Source organism: Elephas maximus, chromosome X, assembly GCF_024166365.1.
Source record: "Elephas maximus indicus isolate mEleMax1 chromosome X, mEleMax1 primary haplotype, whole genome shotgun sequence".
NCBI classification, from domain to species: domain Eukaryota; kingdom Metazoa; phylum Chordata; class Mammalia; order Proboscidea; family Elephantidae; genus Elephas; species Elephas maximus.
This window is the reverse complement of record NC_064846.1, coordinates 80,141,146-80,157,596: the sequence shown is the minus strand read 5'-3', so window position 1 is coordinate 80,157,596 and position 16,451 is coordinate 80,141,146. Positions and strand designations below refer to the sequence as shown.

Genomic DNA, 16,451 nt, shown 5'->3' with positions numbered 1-16,451 from the left:
CATTAAATAGGTTACCAAAGTGACATAGCTAGTAAGTGCTAGTGCCTGGACTTAAACCGAGGTCTGTTTTAACTACAGAGTCCATATTATATATTCATAAAGCACAAATTAAGATGTCTCCATTGTTTTAAATCATTTTAAATAAATGTTATTTGCTGCTAAAATACACAGTATTTTGCTATTGATTGCTAGGGAACAATATGGCAGTCACCCTGGAATATTTATGCTAATGTTGGAAAGCATTGTTTTTGACTCTGTAGTTTGTTATATGGTATTTAGCAACAGATATAGCTTCCTAATATGCTTGGCTTACGCCAGTTATCAAAATAAATATGTACTGGGATCAGAAAAATCAGCTAAAATTTTAGATGTCTCCATGAAGTTTGTGACTTATACTTGAATTACTATTATTTTATGTATGTAAGAATTAATTCAAAGTTATATCCCTCATCGATCTTGAGGAATATGATTAAATAAGTGATTGCCATTAAATAAACTGTGATGGAAGAATGTATTTTTGGATTGTGTATAACCAGAAACAATTTAAATATGTAAAAAGCCAAGAAATCTGTATTGTTGCCCATTCTTCATCTCTTTTTACCTAGGCTCACTTCTCATCCTGACCATTGGTTTTACTTAAGAGCAACGGCTGCTCTGGGGTAGATTGGGGAGCAGTGGCAAACAAGGCCTAGTAGCTGAGTGTATCCCTAGAATATTATTCAAAGCTGCCTAATAGAGTATCTATTTCGATTCTTACTGGATCTTACCAATTTTACAGATAAGGGCAGAAGCATGTGCATTGTAGAGATATATACACAATCAGGAATTCACTTCACAATAATCCATATTAGGGTGTGCACTCTACCATCATATTTCATTAAAGAATAATGAGCACCTGTATCATTAAGAATGCAAATATCAGTAAATCAGCTACTGAAGGAAGATTTCATTTTTGTAACAAGTACCTATTACAGTTATCTTTTTAAATGCTGTTCATGTCATTATTTTGTATATTTCTTTTGAAGAACATTCGAACCAGCTACTACGTGTTACCTTAGCAAATCCCTTTAACCTTCTTGCATTATGCCTATGTATAATGCCCAATTGTGGTATATCATTTGTATTAATTTTTAACTGATTTTTTGAGATGCATATGTTTATCTGAAGAATCCGCCTGGAGATTTTCTTCCCAAAATTGGAGTGATTACAGTTTCAGGATTGGCAGGCTTGGTTTCAGCAAGAAAAGGTAGGGTTTAAAAATATATATTCTCCTTTTAATGTCATTATATTCTGAATTTTGCTGCCATGAAGAAACCTCATATCACTTTATTGAATATTATCCGACGGCACTGGGTTTTTTGGGTATCAGTATAGGCTACCATAAAAATTTTTAGATTCTATAGTATAGCATGTTTACTTTTATAAAGTCTGTATTTTCAAAAAATATAGCTATTCCAAAAGATGTCTAGCATCATTAGTCATTAGGTAAATACAAATTAAAACTATTCTGAAATACCACTACACAACTATTAGAATGGCTAAAATTAAAAAGACTGACCATACTATGTGTAGTCAAGGATATGGAGCAACTGAAACTCTCATCCATTGCTGGTGGGAATGCAAAATGGTACAGCCGTTATTGAAAACAGCTTGGCAATTTCTCATGAAATTTAAAATACACTTAAACCATATGACCTAGCAATCCCACTCCTGGGTATTTACCCTGGAGAAATGAAAAATTATGTTCCCTCAAAAACCTGTACGCAAATATTTATAGTAGTTCTTTTCATAATTACCCAAAGCTGGAAATAACCCAAATGTCCTTCGAAGGGTAAGTAGATAAACTGTGATACATACAGCAGAATATTACTCAGCAACAAAAAGGAATGCACTATTGAGACCTGCAACAATTTGGATGAATCTGTTGAAAGAAGCCAGTCTAAAAAAGCTACATACTGTATTATTCCATTTATCTGACATTCTCAAAAATAACAACACTGTAGCGACAGAGAACAAATCAGTGGCTCCCAGGGTTAGGAGTGGTGAGAAGGTGTGACCGCAAAGGGATGGCATGAGGTAGTTTTTTGGCATAATAGAACTGTTCTGTATCTTGATTGTGGTTGTGGTAACATGACTCTCTACATATATTCTAATTCATAGAACTGTACACCAAAAAAGCCAAATTTACTGTATGATAATTTAAAAATAAAAATTAAAAAAATACATGTAATTGTTCTGATTAAAATTATTATCTGCCATTTTATTTCTCATATTCTAGGAAACATTTTTAAAAAGGTCTTAATAGTCTCTAGCTACAAAAAAAAAGATCTTGAAAGTTTTGTTAATGTAAAAATATATACTAATCACTCAAACTGTTTCTCTTCTTATTCATAATCACCCATATTCTAAGGGACTGTGTTTAAAATTTCAGACGGAGATGCTGACATCTAAAAAAACTTGATTCTCTCCTGGTCTCATCCTGACTAAGGTTGCTGGGACTGCCATCAGCCAGCTCACAATGGAGTTTGAGAAAGTAGACAGCTCACTACTTTCATTCAGCATGAAAGCTCAATATGTTTGATTCCTTTGCCTCTCTTTACACACTGTGTCACTATCAACTTAGCCCATCCTTCCTACTATGCCACTTGTATAGTTGGTCCCCAAGTTCATTCATTCACTAGGAGGACTCACAGGCCTCAGCACATAGTTTTATTTATGGCTAAGATTTATTACAATAAAAGGAAGGAAAGCAAAATCAACAAAGGGAAAAGGCACATGAGGCAAAGTCGAGAGGAAACCAGGTGCAAACTTCAAGGATTCTCTCCCAGGGAAGTCACATAGGACACACTTAATTACTCCAACGATGAACTGTAACAGTATGTGTGAACTGTTGTCAACCAGGGAAGCTCTTTAGAAACTTGAGTACCCAAGGTTTCTGTTAGGAGCCAGTCACATAGGCACTGTCCGCCCAGCATGTACCAAAGTTCCAGACTCCCAGAAGAAAAGCAGATGTTCAGCATAAATCACATTGTTTGTACAGTTTAGTTACAGTGATCCACTGTTATCATTTAGGGAAAGTTTTACATCAGTGTAGGGAACTGCGTATCAGTCACATTTCCAGATACCAGCCAAGGACCATCCTTGCAAGCAGGCCTTTCTAAGGACAGCAGTCTCAAGCCTTCTTTGTTAAGTTTTTTTCTGTACACTGTTAAAAATAACTCTCATAAGCACATACTGAAATTTTGTATTTGACCATCTTTCACCTCTGGGCATTGAAAATCCCTCTCAGTAGTCATTACTACCACCCTTCTTCACCCAAGCCCTTATGAAGCTAGTGTAGTTCCCCGGTCCGTAGACATTTTAGTCACCTTCAATCCATTCTCTGTCCATGCCTCAGTTTTTAATTACTGTCCCCAAACTAAGTTACATACGTTTGGAAGACGCAACTCAACCAGTCTGAACTCTGATATCAGATAACCTTGTGATTGGTTTACCCAGCTTTATTCCTCAACGCAACCTCAACTCAAGCGCACCTAATTGGATACAAAAACCTCTGTGTAATTAACTGTAAGAACATTGCAGCATTTTAACTCTAACCTATATATCTCACCCCAGTGGACCTAACACTCTGTCCTCTAGCTGATATTAACACCTCCCTATATCCTGTTTTGGAGCCCTGGTGGAGCAGTGGTTAAAGAGTTTGGCTGCTAACCAAAAGGTTGGCACTTCAAATCCACTAGCCGCTCTGGGGAAACCGTGTGGGGCAGCTCTACTCTGTCCTGTAGGGTCGCTATGAGTCGGAATTGACTTGACGGCAATAGGTTCGGTTTATATCCCATTTCTTATTCTAACACTGTGAACAACTTCTAATTTAAAACATATTATAAATGATTTGTTAAGAAATCATGGAATGAGAACCATGTATCTGATAAGGGTTTAATATCCAGAATATATGAAAAACTCCTATAACTTAACAAAAAGACAAGTGACCCAATCAAAAAATGGGCAAACACCTGGAGTGAAGGTGAATGAAGAACACCAAAGACATATGGAAAAGATGAGCCCAACAGGCCAAAAGGGCCACATAAAGCAGAGACTACGTCAGCCTGAGACCAGAAGAACTAGATGGTGCTTGGCTACCACCGATCACTACCCTGGCAGGGAACACAACAGAGAATCCCTGATGGAGCAGGAGAACAGTGGGATGCAGATTTCAAATTCTCATAAAAAGACCAGCCTTAGTGGCCTGACTGAAACTAGAGGGACCCTGGAGGTCATGGTCCCCAGACCCTTTGTTAGCCCAAGACTGGAACTATTCTCGAAGCCAACTCTTCAGACAGGGATTGGACTGGACTATAAGATAGATAATGATACTGGTGAGGAGTGAGCTTCTTTGCTCGAGTAGACACACCAGACTATGTGGGCAACTCCTGCCTGGAGGGGAGATGAGAAGGCAGAGGGGTTGAATGGACACCGGGAATACAGGGAGCAGAGGAAGAATGTGCAGTCTCATTAGGGGGAGAGCAGCTAGGAGTACATAGCAAGGTGTGTATAACTTTTTGTATAAGAGACTCACTTGATTTGTAAACTTTCAGTTAAAGCACAATAAATAAATAAATTTAAAAATTTTTTAAAAAAAGGGCAAAAATATTGAATAAATGTTTCACCAAAGAAGATATACAAAGAAAAGATGCTTGATGTCATTAGTAGTTGTTGTGTGCCATCAAGTCAATTCCAACACATAGCAACCCTATAGGACTGAGTAGAACTGCTCCATAGGGTTTTCTAGGCTGAAATCTTTATGGGAGCAGATCACCAGGTCTTTTTTCCTACGGAGCAGCTGATGTGTTTGAAATGTTGACCTTTTGGTTAGCAGCCGAGCACTTAACCATTGCACCACCAGGGCTCCTCTTATGTCTGTAGGGAGATGGAAATCAAAACTGCAGTGGGATACCATCTAACTCCTACTACGGTGGCTACAATTAAAAAAAAAAAAAGGACAACAACAGGTATTGATGAGGCTGTAGAGAAATTGGAACCCTCATCCATTGCTGGTGGGAATGCAAAATGGTACAGCCACCGTGAAAAACAGTTTTAACAGTTCCTCATAAAGTTAAACAGAACTAACTACCAAATGACCCAACAATCACAATTGTAGCAACATACCAAAAAGACTTGAAATCAGGAACACAATAGACTCTTGTACACCAGTGTTCATTACAGCACTGTTCACAATAGCCAAAAGGTGGAAACAGCCTAAATGTCCCATCAACAGATGAATGGATAGACAAAATGTAGTATACACATGCAATGGGATAACATTCTGCCAAAAAGACTAATGAAGTTCTGATACATGCTACATACAACATGGATGAATCTTGAAAACATTATGCTGAGTGAAATTTAGTCAGTCACAAAAGGAAAATATTGTATGACCCCACTTATATGAAATAGGCAAATATATAGAGATCAAAGTTTATTAGTGGTTACCAGGGATGGGAGGGAGGGGGAAAGGGGAAGCCTTTGCTTAGGGAGCACTGAGTTTCTGTTAACGGTGATGGAATAATTTGGAAGGGATAGTGGCGATAGTTGCACAGCATAATAAACAAAATTAATGTCACTGAACTGTACACGTAAAAAATGTTGAATTGGCCAATGTTTTGTTATATATATATTTTTTAATTTTGTTGTAAAAATATAAAGAATACAACATTGGCCAATTCAACATTTTTCCTGTGTACATTCAGTAAAACCAGTCACATCAATCATTTATGTATTTTTTGCCACAATAAAAATAAAATAAGAAAAAGAATAATTGAAATCCAGTATTATAATATGTAAAATCAGACTCAGAGAATGAAATTTTGATGTAAATTGGCCAAAGTGTATTACTCAGTTTCTCAGTGAGCAACTCATAGTCCTCCTGTAAGAGAAAACATTCCTTAGGTCATTCGTCGTTATCTCAGAATGTTAGAGCTGGAATAATCTAACCCAATGTTTTCAAACTGCGTATCTCAGCCTATTATTAGGTAGTGAAATAAAAACAGTGGATCTCAGGAAGCATTTTATTAGGAAAAATAAAATACAGGAGAAAAGCAAATATCAGTGTGTTTTATATATTTTTTTTATATATATAGTATGGCTAAATATTTTGAAACTTGTTTTCAGTGAAGTGTGTGTGTCTCTGATAGATCATAGGTCATAATGTAAAATTTATTCTTTATGATGAGTTATGGGTCAGAAAAAGTTTGAAAGCTATTGGTTTATTCTAACCCTCTTATGTTACAGATAGAAGTCCAGAGAAATTAAAGCACTCAATGAATAGTACACAGATAGTTAGTGGCTGTGTCTAGAGTCCTTCCCAAATTACAGGAGGAGGGCTGTTGAACCCAAATGAAATGTATTTTTTGTAGACTGGCCTCTCCTGTCAAGTAAAGAGAGGATGAACGTAAGTCTTTTTAACCTCTAAAATGATACATGAAGGAAAAACTACCACCTTCCAACTTTAGGAGTAGCACAATTAGGGGAATTTGGCTGAATCAAGGGAACTTACAGCAAGAGATGTTAGGACAGTAAAATCAAGAACAAATCTACACTCTTAGCAGATCCTGGAATAATAGTAAATAGAGCTGGAGTAAAGAGCAACTCACAACATGTTTTTATATACCTAGACCCTCTTTTACAGCACCACTAAAACCAATATAAAGGAAAGCCAAACTAGAGGTTGAAGCAACCCACCTACTCAGTCTACTGTAGACACGACTGTAATAGTTCAGCCTGACAGAGAAATACCTCTTTTTACCTTCCCTAAACTGCAAAGTTGCCTGCTAATATTGCCAGCTATTTTTCACCTTAGTCTTTATTGATATATCAGGTAAGCAGTTTCCTTTCAAATTGAGGGTTGTAAAAGCCATTCCAGAGGATAAAAGTACTTACTTCACTTAAAGAATTCCTTCATCCAATTGTCCAGATCATATTTAAAGAGCCCAAGGTACTCAGATAAGGGTTTATTTCCATAATTAAGATACATATTGTCTTGATCAGTGATCTGTTGGAGCTAAGCTATAGCTTCGATCCATGGGTTTCAAACTGTTCTGTAGAACCCGTGGTTCCATGGAGGTATTTAGGGGTGGTAAAGGGATAAGGGAAAAGCCATCCAGGCAGGGTTCAAGCCTGAGAATCCCACTCCCAGAGCAGCTTCAAGTTTATAGATTTTATATATTGAAGTTCCTAGTAAAATTCTATTTGGAGGGATTTTTTTTTTTTTAAGGGATTTTACTGTCAAAAAAGAAGTTTGAAAATAACTCTTAGGTAGTTAAGTCAGTTTTGGAAATGCATTAATTATCTCACATTAGAATTATAAATTATTCATTACTCTAAATCAGTGACATGAAGGAGTTAGGTACCTTTTAAAGTTCTTAGCTGATTAGTTAGTTGAATATTTCACCTTCCTAAGGACTTAATCAAGAAAGGATATATAGAAGAGAGAGTCCGTTTCATTTTAATGATGGTGTCACAAACATAGTAGGTGATTAATTCTCTGTATTTTCATGCTTTATTAGATAACTTGAAAAAAATGTGGTTACAACTTTGGGTTTCTTAGGACATGAAAATATACCTCGATTTTAAATTAGAAGAAAATTGGCAAACCTTTTTGTGGAGGTAATTATCAGTGTTAGATTGAGAACACTTTTCTTAAATTGGACATGACAACAAAGGGGTATTAATTAAATCGAGATCCTTAAGGATGTTTTAGCTACTGTCTTAATCCGTATTGTTACCTAACGAACAATTTAACATAGAGTGATGACTTGAAGGGAAATAAAGAGAACATTAAGGTTATAAAATCATCGAGTCTCTGGTTGCATGTGTTTGGAGTTTAATAATTTGCTTGAATTTTATAGGTTCTAGATTTAAGAAAATTGCTTATCCACTGGGACTAGCCACTGTAGGAGCAACTGTTTGCTACCCAGTTCAGTCAATAATCATTGCAAAGGTAAGTTCTTTCTCAATGATGACGACATTTCAATATTTGTTTAAGCTCTAAGTGTGACAAATTTAAATGTTGCATGGCACCTGTAACACTTAATTTTCGGAAAGATATAGTTTATATCAACTCTTACATTGGCAAAATCACATTAGCATCTCAGCATGGTAAATGCTATTCTTAATTACATGACTGTCACAAATAAATAGGATGGATTTATTGAAATATAATTGAGCAATATAAATGCTGGTTTGGGGATTAAGTTCAGAGACACTGAATTAGAATTTATGGGGAGAAATATTGCTTTATTGTTGAGGTATGTAAAATTCAACTTTTAATTAGTAGAAAATTACACCTGCTGGCAGCTGTTCCATTCAGCAGATTAACATAATGCAAGAAACAACCAATTGGTAGATAACGGAGGGTTCAGAAGATTAAAAAAAAGGTACATGTATACAAACTCAATTTTGAAACCACCCTGGAACTAAGAAACCCCTTCTGTAAATGCTTATAGTTGTTCAGTAGTTCTCTTGTGAGCTCATCAAAACATTCCCCTAATGGTGTGAACAATTCATGTCAGTATTTTTTTGTATTTCATTTCTTTAGCACACGTTTGGATTGAGAAGGAGAACTTCAGCAAATGCAATCTTTTCTTGTTCTCCTTCTTAATTGCCAGCATTTTCCCTGCACATTTGAAGTAGTGTGTAGTGTTATCAGAAGGACTTTCTGTACTTGTATTCTCATTACTGCATCTCTTTAATTATTGATGTCGACAAAACTGCCTGTTCAGTATTTTGAGAATGTCAAGGATATAGTGCATATGTAGCTTGTAATGTGGTCAAGCTATAAAAGCTGATAAAAAAAAAGCAAAGGAAAAGAGCATTATTCGTTATATCTAGGAAGAGTTGAGATAATTTATGGAAAAAAAGATACACTTATTTTTTAAAACTTTCCTAAGAATTTACATATAAATAAGCTACTTCAATTCATAAAATGTTAGTGCTGAAGAAAACTCTGAACTCATTTAATTCTACTTCCTCATTTTGTCATTTACCAATAAGGAAACTATGGCCCAGAGAGGTTTCACATTGAATGACTTACCCAGGGTCATACTCAACTCCAGGTGTCCTGCTTTGCTGTTCATTACCATTCCCAATGCTTCTCCTTTTTTCCTTTAAAATAATGACTTCATGTGTTTTATAAAAATACCTACTTATCGTAAATAATTAATACAGAAAAGTATAGAAAAAACTAAACCCACCCCAGTGCTGTCGAGTCGATTCCGACTCATAGCGACCCTATAGGACAGAGTAGAACTGCCCCATAGAGTTTCCAAGGAGCACCTGGCAGATTCGAACTGCCGACCATTTGGTTAGCAGCCGTAGCACTCCGCCACAAAACTACTCACCTTAAATCCTTCCATTCAGAAAAATAACAGTGTTGACTTTTAATCCATTGTTATTCTAGACATCTCTCCTTGCATATATAAAAAGACAGGTGGGTGGATTGTTCTTGTTACGTGCCCTCAAGTCAGTTCTGACTCATAGCGACCCTGTGTACAACAGAACGAAACACTGTCCAGTTCTGCACCATCCTCACAATCCTTGTTATGCTTCAGCTCATTCTTGCAACTACTGTGTCAGTCCATCTCATTGAGGGTCGTCGTCTTTTTTGCTAACCCACTACTTTACCAAACATGATGTCCTTCTCCAGGAACTGGTCCCTCCTGATCATATCTAAAGTACGTGAGATGAAGTCTCGCCATCCTTGCTTCTAAGAAACATTCTGGCTGTACTTCTTCCAAGACAGATTTGTTCGTTCTTCTGGCAGTCTACAGTATATTCAGTATTCTTCACCAATACCATAATTCAAAGGCATCAATTCTTTGATCTTCCATATTCATTGTCCAGCTTTCACGTGCATAGGAGGCAATTGAAAACACCGTGGCTTGGGTCAGGTTCACCTTCATCTTCAAGGTGACATCTTTGCTTTTTAACACTTCAAGGAGGTCCTCTGCAGCAGATTTGCCCAATGCAATGAGTCTTTTGATTTCTTGACCACTGCTTCCCTGGCATAGATTGTGGATCCCAGTAAAATGAAATCTTTGACAACTTCAATCTTTTCTCCATTTATCATGATGTTGCTCACTGGTCCGGTTGTGAGGATTTTTGTTTTCTTTATGTGGAGGTGCAATCCAGACTGAAGGCTATAGCCTTTGATCTTCATCAATAAGTGCTTCAAGGGCATTGATTGTTGATCTACGAACAATAAAATCCTTGACAATTTTGATTTCTTTGCCATTTATTATGATGTTGTTTATTGGTCCAGTTGTAAGGATTTTCATTTTCTTTATGTTGAGGTCTAATCCATATTGAAGATTGTGGCCTTTGTTCTTCATTAGTATGCGCTTCAAGTTGTCTTCACTTTTAGCAAGCAAGGTTGTGTCATCTGCATTTTGCAAGTTGTTAATGAGTCTTCCTCCAAACCTAATGCTGCATTCTTCTTCATAAAGTCCACCTTCTCAGATTATTTGCTCAGCATACAGAATGAATATGTATGGTGAATGGATATAACCCTGCCGCATATATTTTCCAGTTTTAAACCACACAGTATCCCCTTGTTTTGTTCAAATGTTCAAACCTGTATGTTTAATCTATGTACAGGTTCCGTATGAGCACAATGAAGTCTTCTGAAATTCTTATTCTTGGCAATGTTATCCATAATTTGTTATGATCCACACAGTCGAATGCCTTTGTGTAGCCAATAAAACACAGGTAAACATCTTTCTGGTGTTCTCTGCTTTCAGCCAAGATCCGTCTGATAACAGGAATGATATCTCTTGTTCCACACCCTCCTCTGAATCCAGCTTGAATTTCTGGCAGTTCGTTGTCGATGTATGACTACAGCTGTTTTTGATTTATTGTCAGCAAAATTTTGCTTGTATGCAATATTAATGGTATTGTTCGATAATTTCTGCATTCCATTGGATAACATTTCTTTGACATGACCACAAATATGGACCTCTTCCAGTCAGTTGGCCAGGTAGCTGTCCAAATCTTGCCATGGATGATTGAGTGCTTCCAGCATTGCATCTGTTCATTGAAGCATCTCAATTGGTATTCTATCATTTTCTGGAGCCTTGTTTTTCGCCAGTGTTTTCAGTGCAGCTTGGACTTCTTCCTTCAGCACCATCAGTTCTTCATCATACGCGGCCTCCTAAAATGTTTGAGTATTGACCAATTCTTTTTGATACTGTGACTCTGTGTATTCCGTCTATCTTCTTTTGATGCCTCCTGCATCATTAATTTTTTGCCCACAGAAACTTTCAGTATTGGAACTCAAGGCTTGCATATTTTCCTCAATTCTTCCAGCTTGGGAAATGCTGAGCATGTTCTTTCTTTTTGGTTTCCTATCCCCAGGTCTTTGCTACATTTCGTTATAATATTTTACTCAGTCTTCTCGAGGCACCCTTTGAAATCTTCTGTTTACTCTCTTACTTCATCATTTCTTCCATTCGCTTTAGCTACTCTGTGCTCAAGAGCAAGTTTAAAAGGAGAAATGAAGTCTTGATACATGCTATCATATGAATGGAGCTGCTGGAAGACATTATGCTGAGTGAAACTAGGCAACCACAAAAGGACAAATATTGTATGACTTCACGTCTATAAAAAGACTAGAAAAGGCAAATGTATAGAGAGCTTATTATTGGTTACCAGGAGTGGGAGGGAGGGGAAAGGGGGGTTAACAGTGATGGAAATACCATGTTGATTTAGGATAGGGTTGCACAGGTGCTTATTGTAATTGCTGTCAATAAGTCGTACACCTGTAAAAAGTTGTCCTTCTACCAAATAGAATATAATCCTGTGGAGAAATTCATTGATGGTTTTTCTTTTTTTATGAGTAGGAGAAAGTACCTTAAAATTTTAAGCCAAAATATTAACACATAGCATCTTAAAATCTCATTTTCTTAGCTGTTGATTATCTCAAACTACCTTTCTAAAACTCCTGTTAAATACACATAAAATTTTAAACACATCTTACAATATGAATGCAAAGTATAAACTTTTAAGTCTTTTATGTGAGGCAAATAATGTTTCATATAAGATGTAGAAAATGGTGATTTGTGTTATGATCTAAATATTTATATCTTTTGATACTGGGTATTCATATAAAGTACCTGATGTAACTTTAAAAATATTTGTTATTTTAACTTTTTGAAATATATGTTATTTGATTATTTTAACTAGGTAACTGGGAAAAAGGCATATGCTGTAAGCCAGCAAATCTATGAAGCAGTTAAATCATTGTGGACAAAAAGCAACAAAAAAGAATCACTCCCTGAACCTAAAGAAAAAACTGAGGTGGAGTTTCAGTGGACCAAAAAGGTAGACCTTGAGTTATTTCGATGGATGTTGTCTTGGAATGAGGGTGGTAACACAGGTTAAGGATAGAATGAAAGTAGATGAAGGGAGCTTAATATTTTCTACGATAATTTTTTTAGGATATTTTATCATTTTTGTAAAAATGGTTCACTTATTAAGTAAAAATATTTTTGGTAAACAGGTAGGAAGTTATGCTGAAACAGAAATACCTACAAAGACAACTCAAGTCCTGAAACATTCAGTGCCTTTGCCAACAGAACTCAGCTCCGAAACAAAGACCAAATCAGAACCCACCTCAGGTTTGTTTGGAATAATTCAGTTTTGTAATTTGATAGTATTGTAATTCATAGCTTGAACTTATTTATGTCTCTTCATCAATGTTTTGTTTTTCTCATATCTGTACTTTGTATCTTTTTAGGTTATGAGGTACTCAGGGCCTGGGATTTTTTTAAATTGCCACGGAGTTCATAACACAGATCTTTGTGTATGACGGTATAGAGTAGCACTGGTGGGTGGGTTGGCTGAGTGAAGCATTTAATGTCACTTTGTAAATATGAGCTTTTTATCAGGTGGGGGGAAGATGTGCCTTTCCGGATTCTATCAATGTCAGGCTATAGGTGTGCATAGAAGAAATACCAACTTCTGTTTCATTTAGGCTTTTTCCCTCTCTTAGCCTCTTTATTTATTTATTTTTAGATTTCACTTTCCATAGTTTTATTTAGTTTAGGTACTTGGAGTACTTTCAGGTTCAAGTAGTAGAAATGGCACCGATTATAATACTAATTGGGAGAAAGATGTAGCAGTCTGCTTCTGTAAAGAACTGCAGCCTTGGAAACCTCGTGGGGGCAGTTCTACTCCGTCCTGTAGAGTCACTATGAGTTGGAACCGACTTCATGGAAATGAGTTTTCGAGTATAATGCTAATAACTTTGTTATTATTAGATACTGGCAATTAGTACTTTGTGGGACCAGATTAGTACTTTGTGGGACCAAGTAGTGGTAATTATACTTTCTAGGTAAATACTGCTGTAGTTGCACTATGATCAAAAATAAGGTAATGGTGTTTAATACCATTTCAACTATGTGTTCACCTACACTCAACCAGTCACTGTCTTGCATAGGTTTGTCTGTCTGTGCAATGTGAATGTTTTATTGCAAAAGGGAATACGAGCAGAGAGGTAGAGACTTAGGCAATAATATGAATATCTATCTTTTATTGAAAACCTACTATGATGTAAAGGGCTGTAAGTATATTATTTAATATTTATCCCAAAACAAAAAACTGGGTGTGTAGTAATTATTTCCACTCTATGGTGAAGAGACTGGGACCCTAGGAGCATACATAACTTGCCCAAAGTCATACAGCTTGTGAGTAGCAGAACTGTGTTTATAGCCTAGATCTTCCTGACACCAAAGTCTAAACTCTTTCCAGTGTGCATAGATCATTTAAAACCAGAGCTTAGCCTCTAATGTCTACTTCCTCCCTCTCTTTTTAAAAGCTGTCACTGAGTAACAAACCTGATTTTACTATTTTCCTCTGTCACCTCTCCTTAATCAAGATAAGTTATACAGTTTTTAGATGTCTCTGAATAATCTGCAATTGAACTTACTCCCATAAGTGTATGACGTATCTGGTCATTTTTCTAAATGCCTGTCAATTCCCGAGTATCTTCGTGAAGATGAAACATACTACAGCTTAATGATGGGGCCAAAGCCATCACTAGCTAATGTCTTTTCTTTACACATCTGGGTTCTGGAGCTCTTTACCCTCCTGTCATATTTCAGATGGTGGTGGGTAATGTGATAGATGAAAAGCACTCTGTGGAGATACGCAGAGGGGGGAGAGATATGCCAGTGCCATTCATTCTTATCATATATAATTCCAAGTTAATTATACAATAGACCCTTGGGATTCAGTGTTTCTACAGTTTGCATGCAATCCCAAAGTTCCATGATGTGGAAATCAGTAGTGATTCTGAACACAGATTTTAGAGTAAGACCTTGATCTGAATCCCAGATCCAACATTTACTAGCTCTGTTACCTAACACATCAAACCTTAGTCTCCTCGTATGTAAAAGGAAACAATAATAGTATCTTTTTTTTCACATGGTTCTTGTGAGGATTAAATGAGATAATGCACGTGATGCATGAAGCACAATACCTAGCACATGCTAATCTCTCAGTGAATATTAGAGATCATCATTATCGTTTGCCTAGAGTAATTATCAGGAACCCTGGTGGTGTACTGGTTAAGTGCTACAGCTGCTAACCAAAGGGTCAGCAGTTCGAATCCACCAGGTGCTCCTTGGAAACTCTGTGGGGCAGTTCTACTCTGTCCTTATAGGGTTGCTATGAGTCGGAATCGACTTGACGGCACTGGATTTGGTTTTTTTGGTTTTATAGTAATTATTTTGCTGATAAAGTTTCACTGAGCACATGTTAGGAGCAAGTCACTTAGCTGGTGAGCCTAGTCCAACATCCCTATCTCCAAGGCCACCACTTAGCAACATGTAGAACAGATGGGGTGCAGTGGGGACACAGTGTACGACTGTATGCGGTGGGTCTGAATCTGAGTGTACTGTTCTCTATCATCCTTACGCATCTTATGGCAAAAGTTATATGCTATTTCAGGAATCACAGATTTGGGAATTTGGTGTTATGGACCTCTTCGAGAATCTGATGAAAGCAGAAGGAAGTCTGTCTCCCAGGATTACTGTCCCTCTAGAGCACGTGTTGGCAAACTATGATCTGAGTGCCAGATTTGTCTCACCACCTGTTTGTGTGTGGCCTGTAAGCTAAGAATGGGTTTTAGATGTTTTAAAATGGTTGAAAAAAATCAGAGTAATATTTGTGACAAGTTAAAAATTATATGAAATCCAAATCTCAGTGTCCATAAGTGGAGTTTTATTGAAACAGCCACACCCATTCGTTTACTTATTGTCTATGGCCGCTTTCATACTCAGTAGCTGAATTGAGCATTTGTAACAGAGACCATATGGCTCACAAAGTCGAACATATTTACTCTCTGCCCATTTACTGAAAAAGTTTGTCAACCCCAGATCTGGAGGGAGGGACCTACCACACATAACAACTCTTCTCCCTGTCATAATATTTGCCAGATTTTTCATGCAGCGGGAGACTAAACAGCCAAGCATAAAATTGGTGAAGGGCAACGCTTAATTTCCTATAGTCTTAGTGTGGAAGAGACAGAAACCTCCCAGGTTCTCAATGAGTAGCTTGGGAGGGCTACATCTGAGGAAGAGAAAGGAACCAGAGGTTAACTGACGGACTCTTACTAAAACTGCAGCTGGGCTCACATCCAACTCAATGCCTGATGGGAGGGAGATAAGTCATTTGCATACAAACAAACAAAATACTAGTCATACAAAGAGCCAGGAAGATGTGACTGTCAATGAAAAGAAAAAAAAAAAATAGCAGACCCTCAGGTTATTTCAATATTGAAGTTAACAGACAAGGACTTTAAAATAATTATGACTACTGTGTTAAATACAAAAACTTGATGGGCAAAATGTTTGAAAAGATGGAGAATTTCACAGAGAATTGGAATCTATTAACAAATCCAGTGGATATCCTAGAATGAAAAATATAGTATCTGATATTAAGAGCTCATTGGATAGACTTAATAGTAGACTGTTATACAGCAGACAGAAATTAATGAACTCAAAGACAGGTCAATAAAAAATAGCCAAACTGAAGAACAGGAAAAAAAAAAAAAAAGGAATGGAAAAAATAGAACAGTATGAGAAAAATACTTTGCAATGAGAAACGTCTTCAGATATATAAATTATTGAGAAGCTGAATGCACAATATTATCCCAGTTTTATGTGCTAGAAACATAAATAGATTTTCTAACAATGCTAACTTCACTTAGCAATTTAGTAGTGATCTGCCCCTTCTGTTTTACCTAACCTATAATCTAAATGAGATAATGTGTGACCTATATTACCAATGAATAAAACCCGAATAGATGGCACCAAATGGCTATTTGAGAGAATAATTAATTGCTGTTTTATGACTTTAAACATTTTTATTCCTTTCCTGTTTGTTACAACACCAGTTTT

The 16,451-nt window shown here is 36.7% G+C and overlaps 1 protein-coding gene across 5 annotated transcripts in view; it reads left to right on the top strand.

Annotated features, from left to right (window-relative positions):
- The window catches only part of APOOL (apolipoprotein O like), a 99,243-nt gene that overhangs the window by 77,594 nt on the left and 5,198 nt on the right, over positions 1 to 16,451 (top strand). For all 5 annotated transcript variants that reach the window (XM_049873277.1, XM_049873276.1, XM_049873278.1 and 2 more), the window contains 4 exons: positions 1,148 to 1,246; positions 7,905 to 7,996; positions 12,235 to 12,372; positions 12,551 to 12,668. In XM_049873277.1, coding sequence (XP_049729234.1) covers positions 1,148 to 1,246; positions 7,905 to 7,996; positions 12,235 to 12,372; positions 12,551 to 12,668 — 447 coding nt within the window. The remainder of the gene's footprint in view (positions 1 to 1,147; positions 1,247 to 7,904; positions 7,997 to 12,234; positions 12,373 to 12,550; positions 12,669 to 16,451) is intronic.